General features: G+C 44.3%; 1 protein-coding gene and 1 pseudogene across 3 annotated transcripts; both read left to right on the top strand.

The window, feature by feature from the left end:
- Positions 1-566: 566 nt before the first annotated feature.
- LOC102391539 (retinol dehydrogenase 16) lies at positions 567-7,498 on the top strand. Of its 3 annotated transcripts, XM_025283766.3 has the most exons (5): positions 567-856; positions 1,603-1,809; positions 3,831-4,089; positions 4,958-5,121; positions 5,671-7,498. In XM_025283766.3, exons 1-5 carry the CDS (start codon positions 607-609, stop codon positions 5,886-5,888), a joined length of 1,098 nt encoding a protein of 365 aa, XP_025139551.1. In that variant the 5' UTR covers positions 567-606; the 3' UTR covers positions 5,889-7,498. The 3 variants fall into 3 exon arrangements, with proteins under 3 accessions (XP_025139551.1, XP_006077904.1, XP_025139552.1); XM_006077842.4 differs by lacking the exon at positions 567-856 and having other exon boundaries at positions 1,152-1,809; XM_025283767.3 differs by lacking the exons at positions 567-856; positions 3,831-4,089 and having other exon boundaries at positions 1,616-1,809.
- Positions 7,499-7,652: 154 nt separating this feature from the next.
- LOC102390858 lies at positions 7,653-19,169 on the top strand (annotated as a pseudogene).
- Positions 19,170-20,064: the final 895 nt, after the last annotated feature.

Here is a 20,064-nt window from a genome sequence, read left to right as displayed (position 1 = left end):
CTGCAGGACTATCTTTTCCATTACTGCTGCTGACTCCCATCTGAGGGACAACCCCTTTCAGGATGACAGTCAGCTCCCTGCAGGTGGAAATGACCAGTAAAGGCTAATCTGTCATCTCCTCTCTGTTTGTTGGCTGCTGGGGTGGGTTCCAGGAGCATCTGAGCCTCTGTGTCCTTGGGGAAGCCTCTCCTTCATCCAGCGTCCATTTTCTTTCCTTACTTGGAGTTATAGGTGTGATAAATGTGGACAGTGAGGAGATGTCCAGGGCATTGACCCCGGCTCCTTCTGTCCCTGTCCTTCTTTCCAGCCCCATGATCCTGGTGGTCCACCCCTGTTACTGGATGGTATCCTCCACCTCCCCGTGAACTCCTCCATGCACAGCTGTTCTGAGGTCCAGTCTCAGGTCCTTTCTTTAGTCTCCTGAGGGGTCAGCTTCCTCCTCCTCTCCACTGTTACCCTAACACAAACTGCAATTATTCCTTTCCATCATTGTGATTTATAGATCTCCCTGCTTGCCAGAGTTAGAACTCCAGTTAATGCTTACCATGGTTCAAATCAGTCTCTTCTCAGTGTCTGATTGGTCAGGATTCTGGGTGTGGTGCTGGGATGGGCAGGGGCTTAGCACAGAAGGGAGAGGCCAATGGAGCCGGGCACACAGGTCTGTGGGCAGGGCATCTGCACAGAGTAAAAGGGGAACAACTGTTAGAGCAACTTTGTGTGAGTCCTTCCAAGACCCATCCCAGTATCTGGGAGAAATCTCACCATTACCTGTGTCCCCTCATCCCCTTCCTGTTTCCTCGTAGTGCCTCAGACACCCCCACTGTTCTTCTGAACACTTTCTGGTCCAGGGAACCAGGTGAGATCTTATTCTCTTTTGCCTTCTCCTTCTAATCCTAGAGAAGCTGAGGGTATTTAGTCTTTTAGGAGGGAATTCTGTGAGCTGAGCCAGAGGAGGAAACCAGGTCAAAGTCTAAGCCATACAGCTAGTTGGCAGACGAACTGGGTTTTGAAGCCATGTGTTTTGTGAATCTAAGTATATTCCCCCTGAAGAATATTCTTTAGATCTGGGAGACTCAGGTCCCAGACTTGAAAGGGACAAAAGGAAGAAGATAGTCGTGAGCCATGGAACCATGCCATGTGCGGGTCCAATGTGTGGGGTGGGGATGGAGGGGAGAGAGGCAGGCAGAGGCAAACAGGGAGGAGTGAGAGGACAGGACAGAGGTGGTTGGGAACCTATTGTCATCCCTAAGAGACTGTGTCGTAAATGCATTGACATCTATTAGAAATGGGTTAAGTGTACCAAAGAGCACGCATTGGGGTTAGAGTCAGTCATACTCACTGAAGAAGGTGAGCAGGACAATCTTGAGAACTCCAAGCGAAAGAGCTTGGACCCTGGCTTGCCAACAATAATCCTGTGTGTTCTTAATTCCTCCTGTCTGATCACTAGCCAGACTCTATTTCACCCCAGGCTGTGTGTGTCTGTCCCATAAAAGGCCATGTGGCTGTACCTGGCAGTCCTTGTGGGCCTGTACTACCTCCTGCGCTGGTACCGGGAGAGGCAGGTGGTGAGCCACCTCCGGGACAAGTTCGTCTTCATCACAGGCTGTGACTCGGGCTTCGGGAACCTGCTGGCCAGGCAGCTGGACCTGAGAGGCTTGAGGGTCCTGGCTGCATGTCTGACAGAGAAGGGAGCCGAGCAACTGAGGAACCAGACATCAGACAGGCTGCAGACGGTGATCCTGGACGTCACCAAGACAGACAGCGTTGCTGCGGCCACCGAGTGGGTGAAAGAGCGTGTAGGGGACAGAGGTAATACCCAGATTTCTTGTTTGTTTATTTCTTCTCTCTGTGTGAGGGGACACTGGTTGTCAGCTCCCTGGGGAACATTCCAAGCTGTTTCTGTGACTTGAAGTCCCACCTGTCTTCTTCACCTCACCCAGCTGACTAGCCAAACCTCTGCCACCCCATACCCCCACCTCCTGACCTAGCTTCTGTAGTTTGGGGGAGAGATTTCCCTGATGAGACTGTGTCCTTGCAGACTACCTGTCTGGTGTCCCCTCCTCTCTCAGCAAAAGTCTGGCTTTCTTACTGTTGTGTGAGCAAGGTAATCAGGGTGGACTTTGTGGAGGAGGGGTGGAGAGGGGGGACTCTGGCTGGAAGGCTGCATGGGTGGCTGGGAGCAGGGCTGGAGCTGGGCTGTGTTCTCAGCACCTGAACATGGTCTTGCTGGTGACCCATAGCCAGGCTACTAGAGGTTTAATGTCACTCATTTTCGGTGCTGACACTGAACTCTCAGGAGTTGTCTAAGGAAGGCCTGAAAACTACAGTGGGGTCACATTCTCTTTTTTCTGTTTGCTGTTCTCCATGTGTGATGCGTCTCTTTGTGGTACTATAGTTGTACCTGTGTTTTATGGGAGAAGGAAAGAACTTTAATTTATCTAAATACAGATTTAAAACATGACACGGTGGACAATGGGGAAAGTATGTGGATGAGAACCAAATCACCCCAAATCCTACCACCCACAGATAAGTGCTGATAACATTTTGACATACATGATATTACAATTTAGACATAGTCTCTTTCCTAATTTTCCAGTGAAAGAAAGTGACCAATTTTACAGGTAACAAAAATGTGTTCAAAAATTAATAAATAATGATTGAGAATAGTATATTCTTTAGAATAGCTCTACTTCATGAAAAGTACCTCATGGTATGAATGTAATTGGTTCCCATATTTTATTCATTGCATTAAGCATAAATGATGTCTAGGTAAACTTCTTTCTACCCAATTCCCTAAGCTCTAATCACGGCTATTAATTTGATCTTTGGTCAAATAATGGGGAATATCCATTTCTACAAGGGCAGACTTGGTGCTGAGCAGCGGAGGGACTAATTCTGTGTGTTCATTCTGACATCCTGTTCCCAACTGCCCTGAACCCTTCTGTTCTGCCCTGAGTTCTGTTAGTTGGTAAGTCTTTAAGTTCTTGATGCGTCTTTGTGTCTCACAGACAGGTTTCTATGAAGCTGGGCAACCTGTGATCTGAGGGAACTGGGGCCAGAGTGGCCTTTTGTGGGAGGGAGAGGGTAGAGATTTCTGGGAAAACATGTAATTCTGATTTGGGGAAACACGGCTTCTCCTGAAAACCTACTCACTGAATTCCCAAATTTTTGTAGGAATATGACTCAATATTGATGCAGGTGCTTCAGGGCCAGGCCCTACAGGTCAATACCATGCCTCTCGACCGGTTCCCCCAAACCTGGGACTTCAGATCTCTTTTCCTCAACCAATCTGCCTTTGACCTTCATTCATCTTTTTATTTTTGTCTTTTATCTGTTTTCTCCTTCCTTCCTCTCTTTCCCTCCATTCCTCATTATTTCTCTCTGTTTTCCTCTCTTTCCTTCATACTAGCTGTTGAGCACTCAGTCAGAAAATCTGAAAAGTCAGAGGAATATTTATAATGTCTGCAAAAGCAATATGGATTGTGAACAATCAAAATTTCATTCTCAAATTCCAGACTATAGGCACACTAGATCTGAAGCTCAATACCTGCATTCATAAACTGTGGTTCCTTGTTACCCGGTTCCTTGTCACCAGGCACTGGGTGGGGTGTGAAGACTGAGTCAGGAGGGAGGCTGGCCTTCTGTCCTCCCACTGTTCACTGGGTCTGGTCTCCCTAAACCCCCAGGAGCATGGTAGTCTCTGCTCTAGTTGCTCCCACTGCAGCCTCTCTCCTAAAGTCCTCCCAGGTCGGAAGGTGACTTGGCACCATGACAGGATCCACATTGCTAGACTCGGCACACTGTTGTTCTCTTGCCTTCACTGTTCCCAGGGCTCTGGGGTCTGGTGAATAATGCTGGCATCTCCACGCCCACTGCACCCAACGAGTGGCTGACCAAACAGGACTTTGTGAAGATTCTGGACGTGAACCTGTTGGGGGTGATTGATGTGACCCTGAGTGTGCTGCCCCTGGTGCGGAAGGCAAGGGGCCGTGTGGTCAATGTTTCCAGCATCATGGGCCGGGTGGCCCTCTTTGGTGGAGGCTATTGCATGTCCAAGTATGGCGTGGAGGCCTTCTCAGACTCTCTCAGGTAATGGCCTGGGACAGACTGCCCACCTTGGTCCTCCTGCTTCTGTGCTTCTCGGGGAGCCTTTCACAGTATTCCTTTCATCATTGACTAGAGCTCTTTTTTCTGTAATTGTCTCTCTTACTTTACCAGGCATTCCTTGAGAAGCTCCTTCCTAAGTTCTTGATATCAGGATGGGCTCCATGACTGTAGAGATGGCATGAACTTACTTTGCCTGGATGATGTCCCACAGTCTGAAAGTGAGGCAGAATTGTCACTGATATAATTGGCTACAGCATGTTCCATGTATATTGCTGCTATAATATTAGGTAGGGGCAACCTTGTAAGCAGTGTAACCTCATGGAAGCAATTAATCAAGGGAACCAATTAATCATATCAGCAGTAGAAACCCTACCTTATGCAGGGCTGAAGATAGCTCCAATGTGGGGGAAGGGTGTACTCAGGTAAAGAGATGATATTTAGGGAATAGTTAGAACAATCCAGCTGATAGATGGCCAGGAAGTAGATCTGTTAGGAGAGGAAGAGAGGAAATTGAGGAGTATAGAGCAGATAAAATATAGAAAGTTTGGTGATCAATTGGATGTGAGGGGAATATGAAGAGATGGTACTTAAGCGGTACCTTGGAACACAGCTGGTAGGATTTAGAGGTGTAGGCACATGTGTACAAAATATTAGGGAAAATATTCAAACTCTATTCAGAATAACAGCATCATTAGATTTCTCCTTTGGCTTTCTGTACTTCACAACCTCCCAGCATTTCCTGCTTATCCTGCTGCAGTCTTTCTTGGCATCTTACTAATTTTGGGTGTGTTTTTGTGTTTATGTTGGAAGACCTCTGAAGTCCTTGCCCCTCTGCCTATTTGCCTTGCAGGAGGGAGCTCTCCTACTTTGGGGTGAAGGTGGTTATGATCGAGCCTGGTTATTTTAAGACCACTGTGACCAGCCCTAAGGCACTCTTTCAGGGCCTCCAGGCATCATGGAATCAGGCCAGCCCAGAGATCAAGGAACTCTATGGAGAGAAGTTCATGGCTAACCGTGAGTGAGCTGTGGACCTTGGGGAGAGAGATAAACCCTTGTCTGGAAGCCTGGGTCAGTCATTAGCGCTTCCTTCAGTATCGTATCCATCCTCCAGACTCTGAGTCACCCACACAGTGGGGACATGGGCTCTGTCCCCAGGGTTCCATGTAATCACCTGGTGATCTAGGGAAAGTCTCCAGGCTTGGTAGACATGGGGACCACTGTCTCCCTGAACCTCTTTTTATTTTGGGAGGAAACTGAAGCCAGAGAGGGAAGACCCTGTGTAGTGGCAAGCTGGCATTAGAACAGCTGGTTTTCATGTCCTCAGATTTATTGTTTGTAGACACCTTCAGTTTATGTAGTCCTGATATTCTCAGGAAAAGAATTAGAGGTTACTTCATGTGGAACCATTGCTCCTGGTGTAAGAATGGGGCACTCATTTGAGAATGTAGGTTGATTCAAGTTAGGTGGCCTAGGGATTCTTAAGAACATTGATCCATAAGTTGATCCCTAAGTCAGAATGGACAGAGGTGGAAATATGTCTGGATTCTTTCTTATTCTGGACAGTCATGAAATCAGTCGACTTGTTGTTGACAACCTGCTGCCAGGATCTGTCCTTGGTGACCAACTGCATGGAGCACGCCCTGACCTCCTGCCACCCCCGCACCCGATACTCACCTGGCTGGGATGCCAAGTTCATCTACCTCCCCATGAGCTACCTGCCCAGCTTCCTGGTGGATCTCATGGTGTACTGGAGTAACCCCCGGCCTGCTAAGGCCCTGTAACCCAAGACTGGGGTGTATTGTAGGGGGTAGTTGCGTACAGAGTGGGGAGAGGATGCATCGGGGGAGGGAAATATAGTGGAGAGTGGTGTTTTCATGTCACCAGGACACCTTTCCACCTCACTCCCATCTCCTCCCCAGTCTCCTTTTGGGACATTACTTAGGATTCTGGGATAGAAGGAAGAAACATGTTTTGTAGTGAGAAACTGAGATCAGTAGCTCTTGTCTGTGTCCTGTTCCTTGATCAGCCTCTCAAGGCTCTGAGCCTTATGGCCCTCCTGCCACCCTGAGGAATCCATACTTAAGGGGAGGGTTGAGCAGCTGGGAGGGTCCAGACCCCCGCATCTTCTGCCCCTGTCCACCTCTTCCAGGTGTGCCTTGGCCCTGGCCAGTGTCCCCCTCCCACTGCAATGCACATGGGAAATAAAAACTCTTCTTCCCTAAAGATACTTGTAATCAGGGATGTGTGTGAGGGGTGACCACCAGCCTGACACATGAGCTTAGGTGCTAACTCAGCCAACCTTGGCTGGAAAGTGGTGTCATCAGTGGAGATCCTGACAGAGAACACAGAAACCAATTCTTGTTTTGTCTTGAAATCTTAAATTTCCATTGATTATATTCCCTTAAAATAAAAATTTAGACATTTACCTAGGCCCAGTGATTTTGAACAAGGCCTTGGGCAGCAGTGGGTGTGTGTCTCTGAGAGGAAGAGTCAGGAGACCTCGCGGAGGTGTAGAGGTGAGTGGGAACACCTGAGGAGAATTTAAAGAAGGAAGTGAGGTCATCCCTTTGTCTGCAGAAGTGAGGGGCTAATGTGTCTTTCTGGAGATTATCGTGTGACCTGGGATCCCAGGATTAACACAAGGATGGACAAACAAGGAGAGGTCTGTAAGGGAGAGGCAGTGCCCGGACCTTCCCTGGGGACATGTAGCATCTCCCTCACCAGAAACCTCCCTGCCGTCTTCCCTCTCTCCCCTCCTATAGAGTCACTACTCTCTATTCTTTGCTACCTGCCAGGTCCCCCAGCCCAGATCTCTTTCCCTGACCCTGGAGGTGAGTGGGAGTTACTTCTGGAGCCCGGTCTTATGTCTTTGCTAATGCTTACTGAGCACCTACTGTGATCAGGGCAGGAATTCCCCTGATGTCCCAGTGCTTCCAGAGACCCTGACTCTCTGTGTATCCTCTCTTCTCATGATGGTCTGACTATGCACTAAGTGGAGAGGGCATTTTTACAAAGTCATACAGATTTCTTGACTGAGTGCAAATTGAAGTGGGAGGTATCTCCCAGTCATCTTAGTTCACCTTCCTAATTATAAAAATTAGGTTATAGAGACTTTGGGGGATTTTATGCCATTGAACAGTATGTTTTAATATTACATACCTTAAAAAAGCATTGACTTCAGATTTCCCTGGTGTTCCAGTGGTTAAGAATCTGCCTTGCAATGCAGGGGATGTGGGTTCAATCCCTGGTTGGGGAACTAAGATCCCACATGCTGTGGAGCAACTAAGCCTGAGGGCCACAGCTACTGAAGGCCACATGACACATCTACATGTTCCCACTGAAAGACCTCACACAATGCAACGAAGATCCTGCATGCTGCAACTAAGACCTGACACAGTCAAATAAATAAATAAATACTTTTTTTTAAAAGATGCAGTGACTTATTGAATCATTTGGAATGTAACAGAAGTAAACATTTACTGAGTGAAGTTGACATAAGCATAGACAGTTTGAACTATAAGATCTAGATCAGAAGGGACTCCAGTATGAACAGGAGGATATCGGAGTACTCCATGACAGAGAGTGCTGGAACTCTAGTTCAACTGCAGCCTTTAGGCACTGTCTCCTGCAAAGCCTTGTGGCTGTACCTGGCGGTCCTCGTGGGCCTGTACTACCTCCTGCGCTGGTACCAGGAGAGGCAAGTGGTGAGCCACCTCTGGGACAAGTTCGTCTTCATCACGGGCTATGACTCGGGCTTCAGGAACCTGCTGGCCCAGCATCTGGACCTGCGATGCTTGAGGGCCCTGGATGCGTGTCTGATGGAGCAGGAGCTGAGCAGCTGAGGTACCAGACATCAGACAGGCTGGAGACGGTGATCTTGGGCATCACCAAGACAGAGAGCATGACTGTGGCCACCTAGTGGTCACATAGAGCATGTTGGGGACAGAGATACCACCCACATTTTTTTGTGTTTGTTCATTTACTGGGAAGATCCCCAAGGTGTTTTGATTTTCAAAGCCTTGATATTGCCTAGGAATTGGTGCAGGTTGTTTCAAAGCTTGTCTCCTGATGCGCAATGCAGGCCCGTTCTCTAAATTCTCCTATCCAGGGTTTTCAAGTGTGTCTTTCCCAACCAGCTTGCAGAAAGTGACTATTTATGTTTTGTTTTGTTTTTCCTGTTTGGTGTTTCTTTTTTCATTCATTTCCCTTTTCTTTTCTTTTCTCTTCTCTAGTTTCCCCTTCATTTTTGTTTCTTACCATTCTTCTCTCCCAGTCTCTGTCTCTCTCCTCTGATATTTGTGAGCATCACTCTATTTTCCCAAACTCTGTCTGTGACCTTAATAAAGGGGCTTATTGTCTACTGATGGGCAGAAAAATGAGTAGGACCATCCCTGCTTTCCAATAGCTCAAAGAATATCCAAACCCTGACAGCCCTGCAGCCACCACACCCTCTTTTCCTCTCCTGAACTCTTTTCCCTTCTACCTCATGGCACACTGTTGTTGACTCAATTAAAAAACTCAGTTGTAAGATGACCTGGCACCATGGCTGAGTCCTCTCTCCTGGGCCCAGCACAGTGTTCCCCTCTTGCCCTCACTCTTCCCAGGACTCTGAGGTCTAGTGAATAATGCCAGCATTTGCACACCCACTGCACCCGATGAGTGGCTGACCAAACAGGGCTTTGGGTAGCTGCTAGAGGTGAATGTGTTGGGGGTGACTGAGGTGACCCTGAGCCTGCTGCTCCTGGTGTAGAAGGCAGGGGGCCATGTGGTCAATGCCTCCAGTGTCATGGACCAGTTGAACCTTTTGGCTGGAGGCTCCTCCACGTTCAAGTACGGCATGGAGTCCTTCTCAGATTCCCTCAGGTATTGGCTTGGAATGAAGACCCTCCCTTGTTCCTCTTACTTCTGTGCCTCTGGGCGGGGGCCAACTTTTGTTGGGGTTTCCTTTCTTCACGGACCTTCCAACCCCTCTCTCTTGCTCTGTGTAGGTCTCTCATTGGGAAGCACCTTTCTAAGTTTCGGGTGTCAGAATGGGCTCCCGGACTATAGAGTTTGCTTCAACCACTCCCCACCTTTGATGTGGGCCCACATTCAGAAAGTATCCGAGGCATAACTGGAATCTGGATTACTTGGCTGTGGAGCCCATGTCCATAACCCTTGCGATATTCAGCTTCAGGGAGCCCTCAAAGATGGGCTGCTGCTAAGTCGCTTCAGTCGGGTCCGACTCTATGCGACCCCATAGACGGCAGCCCACCAGGCTCCCCCGTCCCTGGGATTCCCCAGGCAAGAACACTGGAGTGGGGTGCCATTGCCTTCTCTGCAAAGAGGGGCATGGAACACTTAACTCGAATCAACAGATATTTCTTGGGCACTTCTGTGAGTCCTCAAAAAGTGTTCCTGGTTCAAGAAGATTTGGCCCAGAGGAGGAGCCAAGATGGCGGAGGACTAGGACAGGGAGAACACTTTCTCCCCCACAAATTCATCAAAAGAGCATTTAAACGTCGAGTAAATTCCACAAAACAACTTCTGAATGCTGGAAGAGGACATCAGGCACCCAGAAAAGCAACCCAACTCTTCAAAAGGAGGTAGGAAAAAATATAAAAGATAAAAAAAGAGACAAAAGAGGGAGGGACGGAGTTCCGTCCCGGGAAGGGAGTCTTAAAAAGAGAGAAGTTTCTAAACACCAGGAAACCTTCTCACTGCCAAATCTGTGCCGAGCTTTGGAAGCACAGAGGGCAACATAAAAGGGAGAAAAAAAAAAAACAATTAAAAATCGCAGATTGTGAGCCCTACGGTAACTCCCCCAGCGGAGAAGTAGCGCAGACCCCTGCACACGGCATTAGCAAGCGGGGGCTGGGCAGGGAAGCGCGGCGCGGGCTGTGTCCCGTAGAGTAAGAATCAGCCCGAATGTCCTGAGCGCTATCTGAGCGAAATAATTTGGGCTAGCAAACCAGACTGTGGGATATCTACCACGCGAAAAGCCAGCCCTAACCTAAGACACCGCCAGGCCTGCGCACAGAACAAAGGACTGAACAGAGATAGCCGACTGCAGACCTTCCCCCTCCAGTGACAGGCAGCCAGAGCCGGAAGGGGGCAATCGCAGCCCCAGAGAGACACTATCTATAAAACTGTAAGCAGGCTTCTTTGCTAACTAAAACTTCCTGGGGGTCTGGACGGTCAACATCTGCCTGAGAAGGTGCGCCGGTTTTACACCCAGATGACCGAGTGGCGGGGAGGCGATAAGTCGCAGCATTGGCGCCCGCCAAACACCTCATCACCTGAGCTGCTCGGATCTGGGAAGAGCACAAAACGCAGGCCCAACCGAGTCTGCGCCTCTGAGGACTACCCGGGTGCCTGAACCTGAGCGGCTTGGACCTGGGAGCTCAGCCCAGGGCCGGCCTCTGATTGTTCCCGGCGGAACAACCTAGAGCCCGAGCAGTGTGGGCAGGGAGGCTACACGCGCCGTGAGCGGGGGCAGACCCAGTGTGGCTGAGGCACTGCGAGTGCATGCCAGTGTTATCTGTTTGCAGCATCCCTCCCTCCCTCCCTCCCCACAGCGCGGCTGAACAAGTGAGCCTAAATAAAATTAAAAAAATAGTGTCCTCCACCGTCCCCTTTGTGTCAGGGCGGGAACCAGACACTGAAGAGACCAGCAAACAGAAGAAGCTATAACAGAGGGAAATGCCTTGGAAGCTACAGGCCATAGATTAAAACCCTGTGGTTACTACGAACTACATAGGAAGGGGCCTATAGATCTTGAGAAATATAAGTCAGACCAAGGAACTAGCCAAACATGAACTGAACCCACAATACTCACAACAAAACCAGAGAAAGACCTAGATATATTTTTACTATTTTTACGATCAATCTTTCTTTCTTTTTTTTTTAAAATTTTTTTTTAAAAAAATTTTAAGTCCTCTATTGTCCTTTAATTTTCACTTTTATAACTATCACTTTGCAAAAAAAAAAAAAAAAGACCCTATTTTTTTTTTCTTCAGCAAACTTCATATATATATTTTATAATTTTTTGACCATGTTTTGTTTTGTTTTGTTTTGTTTCTTTTTCTTCTTTTCTTTAACATTGTATTTTTGAAATTCCAAACTCTACTCTAGATTTTTAATTTTAGCCTTTTGGTATATGTTATCAATTTTGTACCTATAGTTTTTTTTCATAATTTCTGTGACTTTTTTTTCCCTCTGTTTCTTTCTCTTCTTCTTTTATATAACATCGTATATCTGCAATTCCAAACTCTACTCAAGATTTTTAATTTATGCTTTTTGGTATTTGATATCAATTTTGTACCTGTATTTTCTTTATAATTTTTGCGACATTATTTTTGTTGGTTTGTTTGTTTTCTCTCTTTATTTTTCTTCTTCTTTTTTTTAACATTGTATTTTTGAAATTCCAAACTCTACTCTAGATTTTTAACTTTTGCTTTTTGGTATTAGTTATCAATTTTGTACCTGTAGTTTCTTTATAATTTTTGCAACCTTGTTTGTTTTTCTTTGTTCATTTTTTCTCTCTTTCTTTTCCTTCTTCTTTTCATTAACATCGCATTTTTAAAATTCCAAACTCTACTCTAGATTTTTAATTTTTGCTTTTATGTATTTGTTACCAATTTTGTACCTTTAAGAACCCAATCTTCAGGACCCATTTTTCACTAGGGAACGATATTACTGGCTTGACTGCTCTCTCTCCCTTTGGACTCTCCGTTTTCTCCACTAGGTCACCTGTATCTCCTCCCCAACCCCTCTCTACTCTACCCAACTCTGTGAATTCCTGTGTGTTCCAGACGGTGGAGAACACTTAGGGAACTGATTACTGGCTGGATCTGTCTCCCTCCTTTTCATTTCCCCCTTTTATCCTTCTGGCCACCTCTGTCTCCTGCCTCCTTCTTCTCTTCTCTGTATAACTCCGTGAACATCTCTGAGTGGTCCAGTTGTGGAGTGCACATAAGGAAGTGACTACTGACTAGCCCACTCTCTCCACTGTTGATTCCACCTCATCTCATTTGGGTCACCTCTAACTCCCTCCTCCCACTTCTCTTCTCCATGTAACGCTGTGAACCTCTCTGAGTGACCCTCACAGTAGAGAAACTTCTCATCTTTAATGTAGATGTTTTATCAGTGGTGCTGTATAGAAGGAGAAGTTTTGAAACTACTGTAAAAATAAGACCGATAACTGGAAGTAGGAGGCTTAAGTCCAAACCCTGACTCCAGGGAACTCCTGACTCCAAGGAACATTAATTGACAGGAGCTCATCAAACACCTCCATACCAACACTGAAACCAAGCACCACACAAGGGCCAACAAGTTCCAGGGCAAGACATACCAAGCAAATTCTCCAGCAACAAAGGAACACAGCCCTGAGCTTCAAGATACAGGCTGCCCAAAGTCACCCCAAAACCATAGACATCTCATAACACATTACTGGACATTTCATTACACTCCAGAGAGAAGAAATACAGCTCCATCCACCAGAACATCGACACAAGCTTCCCTAACCAGGAAACCGTGACAAGCCACCTGTACAAACCCACACACAGCGAGGAAACGCCACAATAAAGAGAACTCCACAAACTGCCAGAATACAGAAAGGACACCCCAAACTCAGCAATTTAAACAAGATGAAGAGACAGAGGAATAGCCAGCAGATAAAGGAACAGGATAAATGCCCACCAACCCAAACAAAAGAGGAAGAGATAGGGAATCTACCTGATAAAGAATTCCGAATAATGATAGTGAAATTGATCCAAAATCTTGAAATTAAAATGGAATCACAGATAAATAGCCTGGAGGCAAGGATTGAGAAGATGCAAGAAAGGTTTAACAAGGACTTAGAAGAAATAAAAAAGAGTCAATATATAATGAATAATGCAATAAGTGAAATTAAAAACACTCTGGAGGCAACAAATAGTAGAATAACAGAGGCAGAAGATAGGATTAGTGAATTAGAAGATAGAATGGTAGAAATAAATGAATCAGAGAGGATAAAAGAAAAACAAATTAAAAGAAATGAGGACAATCTCAGAGACCTCCAGGACAATATTAAATGCTACAACATTCGAATCATAGGGGTCCCAGAAGAAGAAGACAAAAAGAAAGACCATGAGAAAATATTTGAGGAGATAATAGTTGAAAACTTCCCTAAAATGGGGAAGGAAATAATCACCCAAGTCCAAGAAACCCAGAGAGTCCCAAACAGGATAAACCCAAGGTGAAACACCCCAAGACACATATTAATCAAATTAACAAAGATCAAACACAAAGAACAAATATTAAAAGCAGCAAGGGAAAAACAACAAATAACACACAAGGGAATACCCATAAGGATAACAGCTGATCTTTCAATAGAAACTCTTCAAGCCAGGAGGGAATGGCAAGACATACTTAAAATGATGAAAGAAAATAACCTACAGCCCAGATTATTGTACCCAGCAAGGATCTCATTCAAGTATGAAGGAGAAATCAAAAGCTTTTCAGACAAGCAAAAGCTGAGAGAATTCTGCACCACCAAACCAGCTCTCCAACAAATACTAAAGGATATTCTCTAGACAGGAAACACAAAAACGGTGTATAAATTCGAACCCAAAACAATAAAGTAAATGGCAACGGGATCATACTTATCAGTAATTACTTTAAATGTAAATGGGTTGAATGCCCCAACCAAAAGACAAAGACTGGCTGAATGGATACAAAAACAAGCCCCTGCATATGTTGTCTACAAGAGACCCACCTCAAAATAGGGGACACATACAGACTGAAAGTGAAGGGCTGGAAAAAGATTTTCCATGCAAATAGGGACCAAAAGAAAGCAGGAGTAGCAATACTCATATCAGATAAAATAGACTTTAAAACAAAGACTGTGAAAAGAGACAAAGATGGTCACTACATAATGATCAAAGGATCAATCCAAGAAGAAGATATAACAATTATAAATATATATGCACCCAACACGGGAGCACCGCAGTATGTAAGACAAATGCTAACAAGTATGAAAGGGGAAATTAACAATAACACAATAATAGTGGGAGACTTTAATACCCCACTTACAACTATGGATAGATCAACTAAACAGAAAATTAACAAGGAAACACAAACTTTAAACGATACAATAGAGCAGTTAGACCTAATTGATATCTATAGGACATTTCATCCCAAAACAATGAATTTCACCTTTTTCTCAAGCGCACATGGAACCTTCTCCAGGATAGATCACATCCTGGGCCATAAAGCTAGCCTTGGTAAATTCAAAAAAATAGAAATCATTCCAAGCATCTTTTCTGACCACAATGCAGTAAGATTAGATCTCAATTACAATAGAAAAACTATTAAAAATTCCAACATATGGAGGCTGAACAACACGCTGCTGAATAACCAACAAATCACAGAAGAAATCAAAAAAGAAATCAAAATTTGCATAGAAATGAATGAAAATGAAAACACAACAACCCAAAACCTGTGGGACACGGTAAAAGCAGTCCTAAGGGGAAAGTTCATAGCAATACAGGCACACCTCAAGAAACAAGAAAAAAGTCAAATAAATAACCTAACTCTACACCTAAAGCAACTAGAAAAGGAAGAAATGAAGAACCCCAGGGTTAGTAGAAGGAAAGAAATCTTAAAACTTAGAGCAGAAATAAATGCAAAAGAAACAAAAGAGATCATAGCAAAAATCAACAAAACCAAAAGCTGGTTTTTTGAAAGGATAAATAAAATTGACAAACCATTAGCCAGACTCATCAAGAAACAAAGGGAGAAAAATCAAATCAATAAAATTAGAAATGAAAATGGAGAAAGCACAACAGACAACACAGAAATACAAAGGATCATAAGAGACTACTATCAACAATTATATGCCAATAAAATGGACAACGTGGAAGAAATGGACAAATTCTTAGAAAAGTACAACTTTCCAAAACTCGATCAGGAAGAAATAGAAAATCTTAACAGACCCATCACAAGCACGGAAATTGAAACTGTAATAAAAAATCTCCCAGCAAACAAAAGCCCAGGTCCAGACGGCTTCACAGCTGAATTCTACCAAAAATTTAGAGAAGAGCTAACACCTATCCTACTCAAACTCTTCCAGAAAATTGCAGAGGATGGTAAACTTCCAAACTCATTTTATGAGGCCACCATCACCCTAATACCAAAACCTGACAAAGAGGCCACAAAAAAAGAAAACTACAGGCCAATATCACTGATGAACATAGATGCAAAAATCCTTAACAAAATTCTAGCAATCAGAATCCAACAACACATTAAAAAGATCATACACCATGACCAAGTGGGCTTTATCCCAGGGATGCAAGGATTCTTCAATATCCACAAATCAATCAATGTAATACACCACATTAACAAATTGAAAAATAAAAACCATATGATTATCTCAATAAATGCAGAGAAAGCCTTTGACAAAATTCAACATCCATTTATGATAAAAACTCTCCAGAAAGCAGGAATAGAAGGAACATACCTCAACATAATAAAAGCTATATATGACAAACCCACAGCAAACATTATCCTCAATGGTGAAAAATTGAAAGCATTTCCTCTAAAGTCAGGAACAAGACAAGGGTGCCCACTTTCACCATTACTATTCAACATAGTTTTGGAAGTTTTGGCCACAGCAATCAGAGCAGAAAAAGAAATAAAAGGAATCCAAATTGGAAAAGAAGAAGTAAAGCTCTCACTGTTTGCAGATGACATGATCCTCTACATAGAAAACCCTAAAGACTCCACCAGAAAATTACTAGAACTAATCAATGACTATAGTAAAGTTGCAGGATATAAAATCAACACCCAGAAATCCCTTGCATTCCTATACACTAATAATGAGAAAACAGAAAGAGAAATCAAGGAAACAATTCCATTCACCATTGCAACGAAAAGAATAAAATACTTAGGAATATATCTACCTAAAGAAACTAAAGACCTATATATAGAAAACTATAAAACACTGGTGAAAGAAATCAAAGAGGACATTAACAGATGGAGAAATATACCATGTTCATGGATTGGAAGAATCAATATAGTGAAAATGAGTATACTACCCAAAGCAATCTATAGATTCAATGCAATCCCTATCAAGCTACCAACAGCATTCTTCACAGAGCTAGAACAAATAATTTCACAATTTGTATGGAAATACAAAAAACCTCAAATAGCCAAAGTGATCTTGAGAAAGAAGAATGGAACTGGAGGAATCAACCTACCTGACTTCAGGCTCTACTACAAAGCCACAGTTATCAAGACAGTATGGTACTGGCACAAAGACAGAAATATAGATCAATGGAACAAAATAGAAAGCCCAGAGATAAATCCACGCACATATGGACACCTTATCTTTGACAAAGGAGGCAAGAATATACAATGGAGAAAAGACAATCTCTTTAACAAGTGGTGCTGGGAAATCTGGTCAACCACTTGTAAAAGAATGAAACTAGAACACTTTCTAACACCATACACAAAAATAAACTCAAAATGGGTTAAAGATCTCAACGTAAGACCAGAAACTATAAAACTCCTAGAGGAGAACATAGGCAAAACACTCTCTGACATACATCACAGCAGGACCCTCTATGACCCACCTCCCAGAATATTGGAAATAAAAGCAAAAATAAACAAATGGGACCTAATTAACCTTAAAAGCTTCTGCACATCAAAGGAAACTCTAAGCAAGGTGAAAAGACAGCCTTCAGAATGGGAGAAGATAATAGCAAATGAAGCAACTGACAAACAACTAATCTCGAGAATATACAAGCAACTCCTACAGCTCAACTCCAGAAAAATAAATGACCCAATCAAAAAGTGGGCCAAAGAACTAAATAGACATTTCTCCAAAGAAGACATACAGATGGCTAACAAACACATGAAAAGATGCTCAACATCACTCATTATCAGAGAAATGCAAATCAAAACCACTATGAGGTACCATTTCACACCAGTCAGAATGGCTGCGATCCAAAAGTCTACAAGTAATAAATGCTGGAGAGGCTGTGGAGAAAAGGGAACCCTCTTGCACTGTTGGTGGGAATGCAAACTAGTACAGCCACTATGGAGAACAGTGTGGAGATTCCTTAAAAAACTGGAAATAGAACTGCCTTATGATCCAGCAATCCCACTGCTGGGCATACACACTGAGGAAACCAGAAGGGAAAGAGACACGTGTACCCCAATGTTCATCGCAGCACTGTTTATAATAGCCAGGACATGGAAGCAACCTAGATGTCCATCAGCAGATGAATGGATAAGAAAGCAGTGGTACATATACACAATGGAGTATTACTCAGCCATTAAAAAGAATACATTTGAATCAGTTCTAATGAGGCAGATGAAACTGGAGCCTATTATACAGAGTGAAGTAAGCCAGAAAGAAAAACACCAATACAGTATACTAACGCATATATATGGAATTTAGAAAGATGGTAACAATAACCCTGTGTACGAGACAGCAAAAGAGACACTGATGTATAGAACAGTCTTATGGACTCTGTGGAGAGGGAGAGGGTGGGAAGATTTGGGAGAATGGCATTGAAACATGTAAAATATCATGTATGAAATGAGTTGCCAGTCCAGGTTCGATGCACGATACTGGATGCTTGGGGCTGGTGCACTGGGACGACCCAGAGGGATGGAATGGGGAGGGAGGAGGGAGGAGGGTTCAGGATGGGGAACACATGTGTACCTGTGGCGGATTCATTTTGATATTTGGCAAAACTAATGCAATTATGTAAAGTTTAAAAATAAAATAAAATATAAAAAAAAAAAATAAAAGAAGCCAGTCCCTAAAGATTAAAAAAAAAAAAAAAGAAGAAGATTTGGCCCTTTACCGTGTCTGACAGCTGAGAAAGGAAAAAGAGATACAGTAATGCCATTATCTCATTTTTGCTGCTTGTGACTACATTAGCGAAGGTAGGTAGGCTTGGTAGCCAGTGAAATGAGGTGAGGGTTCAGGAGATAAGGGTCTGAACTGAGGACTGAAGAAGTGAACTTGAGACTCTGGCAATTGGGCAAAGTAGAGCAGGAAGGCTTCAGGGTATGAGAATGGTGTCAGCCTATGCCCAGCTCAATGAGTGACTGTGGATGGGCTAAGCTGTGGGGTCCACCAGGGACAGATAGGCATGGGTGGGCTTGTAGAAAGATGTAGGCCTTGGAAAGGTTGGAGACCATCTTTCTAATGGCAATGGAACCCCACAGAAGAGATTTAACCAGGGGAGTTAAAATAGTCAAATCAGCCTCTAGAGCAAGGGGTGGCTTTGAATGCGGGGGAGCTGAGACAACAGGCAGGAAGGTGTTCCTTAGAGGACAGTTATGATAACCGAACTGACAGATGGCCAGGTTGTTGGCTAGAGCAGGAGAGGGGAGAGAGAGAACTGAGTATGAAGGAGGTTATATTAGCAAACTCTGATAATTGAATACATGTGCAGAGAATAGGAGGAAATAGCTTATAAGTGGTGCCTTGCACCACTGTTGGCAGGATTTAGAGTTGATAAGGGACTTCCCTGGTGGCTCAGCCCATAAAGAATCCACCTGAAATGCAGGAGACCCAGGTTCCATCCCTGGGACGGGAAGATCTCCTGGAGAAGATAATGGCAACTCACTCCAGTATTCTTTCCTGAAGAATTCCATGGTCAGAGGAGCCTGGTGGGCTACAGTCCATGGAATCACAAAGGGTCAGACATGACTGAGCAACTAACACACACACCCCAAGTTGACAAGCCCATATAAATAAACTATTTCAAAAATTATTCAAGTTCTATACAGAAAGAGTAGCATCATCATAAATTTTCTCTCCCTGGCTGCTACACTTCATAACTCCTCAAACTTTCAAGATTATCCAACTCCATTCTGAATTGAGATTCTATTGTTTTTCTGTTTGTTTCCTGAAATTCTGAATGCCTTGCCTCTCTGCCTCTTAGCCTCGAGCAGGGAACTCTCCTACCACCTTTGGGGTAAAGGTGGCTAGGATCAAGCACAGTTACTTCAAGACCAGCATGAGTAATCCTGAGGTTCTGGATGGGGGCTTCCGGGAGGCATGGGTTTGGGCAATTCCATAGGTCCAAGAACTCTGTGGGGAGCTATTCCTGGCATCAGGTGAGTGAGCTGTGGACCTTGGGGTGAGAAGTAAACCCTTGTCTGGAAGCCTGGGTCCATCATTAGCACCTCCTCTAGTCTTAGGTCCATCCTCCAGGCTCTGAGTCATCCACACAGTGAGGACATTAGCTCTATCCTCAGGGTCCCATGTGGTCAATTGGTGACAGAAGGAAAGGATTCAGGCTTGGTAGACCTGGGGACCACTGTCTCATCTGAATTCCTTGTTGTTTGGGGAAGAAACTGAATCTAGGGAGGACAGAGACTTGTGGACTCAAGACAAACTGACATTAGAGCAGATGGTTTTCATGTGCTTAGATTTCAGCGTTTATTGTTGTTTAGTCACCAAGTTGTGTCCAACTCTTTGTGACTCCATGGACTGTAGCCCTCCAGGCTCCTCTGTCCATGGGATTTTCCAGGCAAGAATACTGAAGTGGGTTGCCATTTCCTCCTCCAGGGGATCTTCCCCACCCAGGGATCGAGCCCAAGTCTTGTGCATTGGCAGGCAGATTCTTTACCAGTGAGCCACCAAAGAAGCCCACTCTAGTGTTTATAGAAATATCCAATTTATGTATTGGATATTCTCAGGAATAGAGCCAGAGGTTGCTTAGTGTGGAACAGTTATTCCTGAGGTAAGAGTTTGGGTGCTTCTTGGGGAATTTGAATGATTAATTTGGGGCATGGGTTTACAGGGGAGGGAAGGGCGGGAATTCTCTTATCCTGAACAGACATCAAAATAACCGAAAATATTTGGGAAAAATACAAGCTGAATGTCTGTGCTTGGTCATGAACTGCATGGACACACCCTGACTGCCTGCCACCCACAGACCCAATACTCACCTGACTGGGATGCCAAGCTTG

Source organism: Bubalus bubalis, chromosome 4, assembly GCF_019923935.1.
Source record: "Bubalus bubalis isolate 160015118507 breed Murrah chromosome 4, NDDB_SH_1, whole genome shotgun sequence".
Taxonomy (NCBI): Eukaryota; Metazoa; Chordata; class Mammalia; order Artiodactyla; family Bovidae; genus Bubalus; species Bubalus bubalis.
Note: the sequence above shows the minus strand (reverse complement) of the source record. Positions and strands in the feature narration are given on the sequence as shown.

Excerpts from the sequence above, each read along its gene's own strand:
- LOC102391539 (XM_025283766.3), top strand. The coding sequence starts at position 607 with ATGGGCAGGGGCTTAGCACAGAAGGGAGAGGCCAATGGAGCCGGGCAC. Across the intron at positions 857-1,602 it reads TTTCTGGTCCAGGGAACCAG|GCTGTGACTCGGGCTTCGGG; the intron begins GTGAGATCTTAT and ends TCTTCATCACAG. Across the intron at positions 5,122-5,670 it reads AGAGAAGTTCATGGCTAACC|TCATGAAATCAGTCGACTTG; the intron begins GTGAGTGAGCTG and ends TATTCTGGACAG.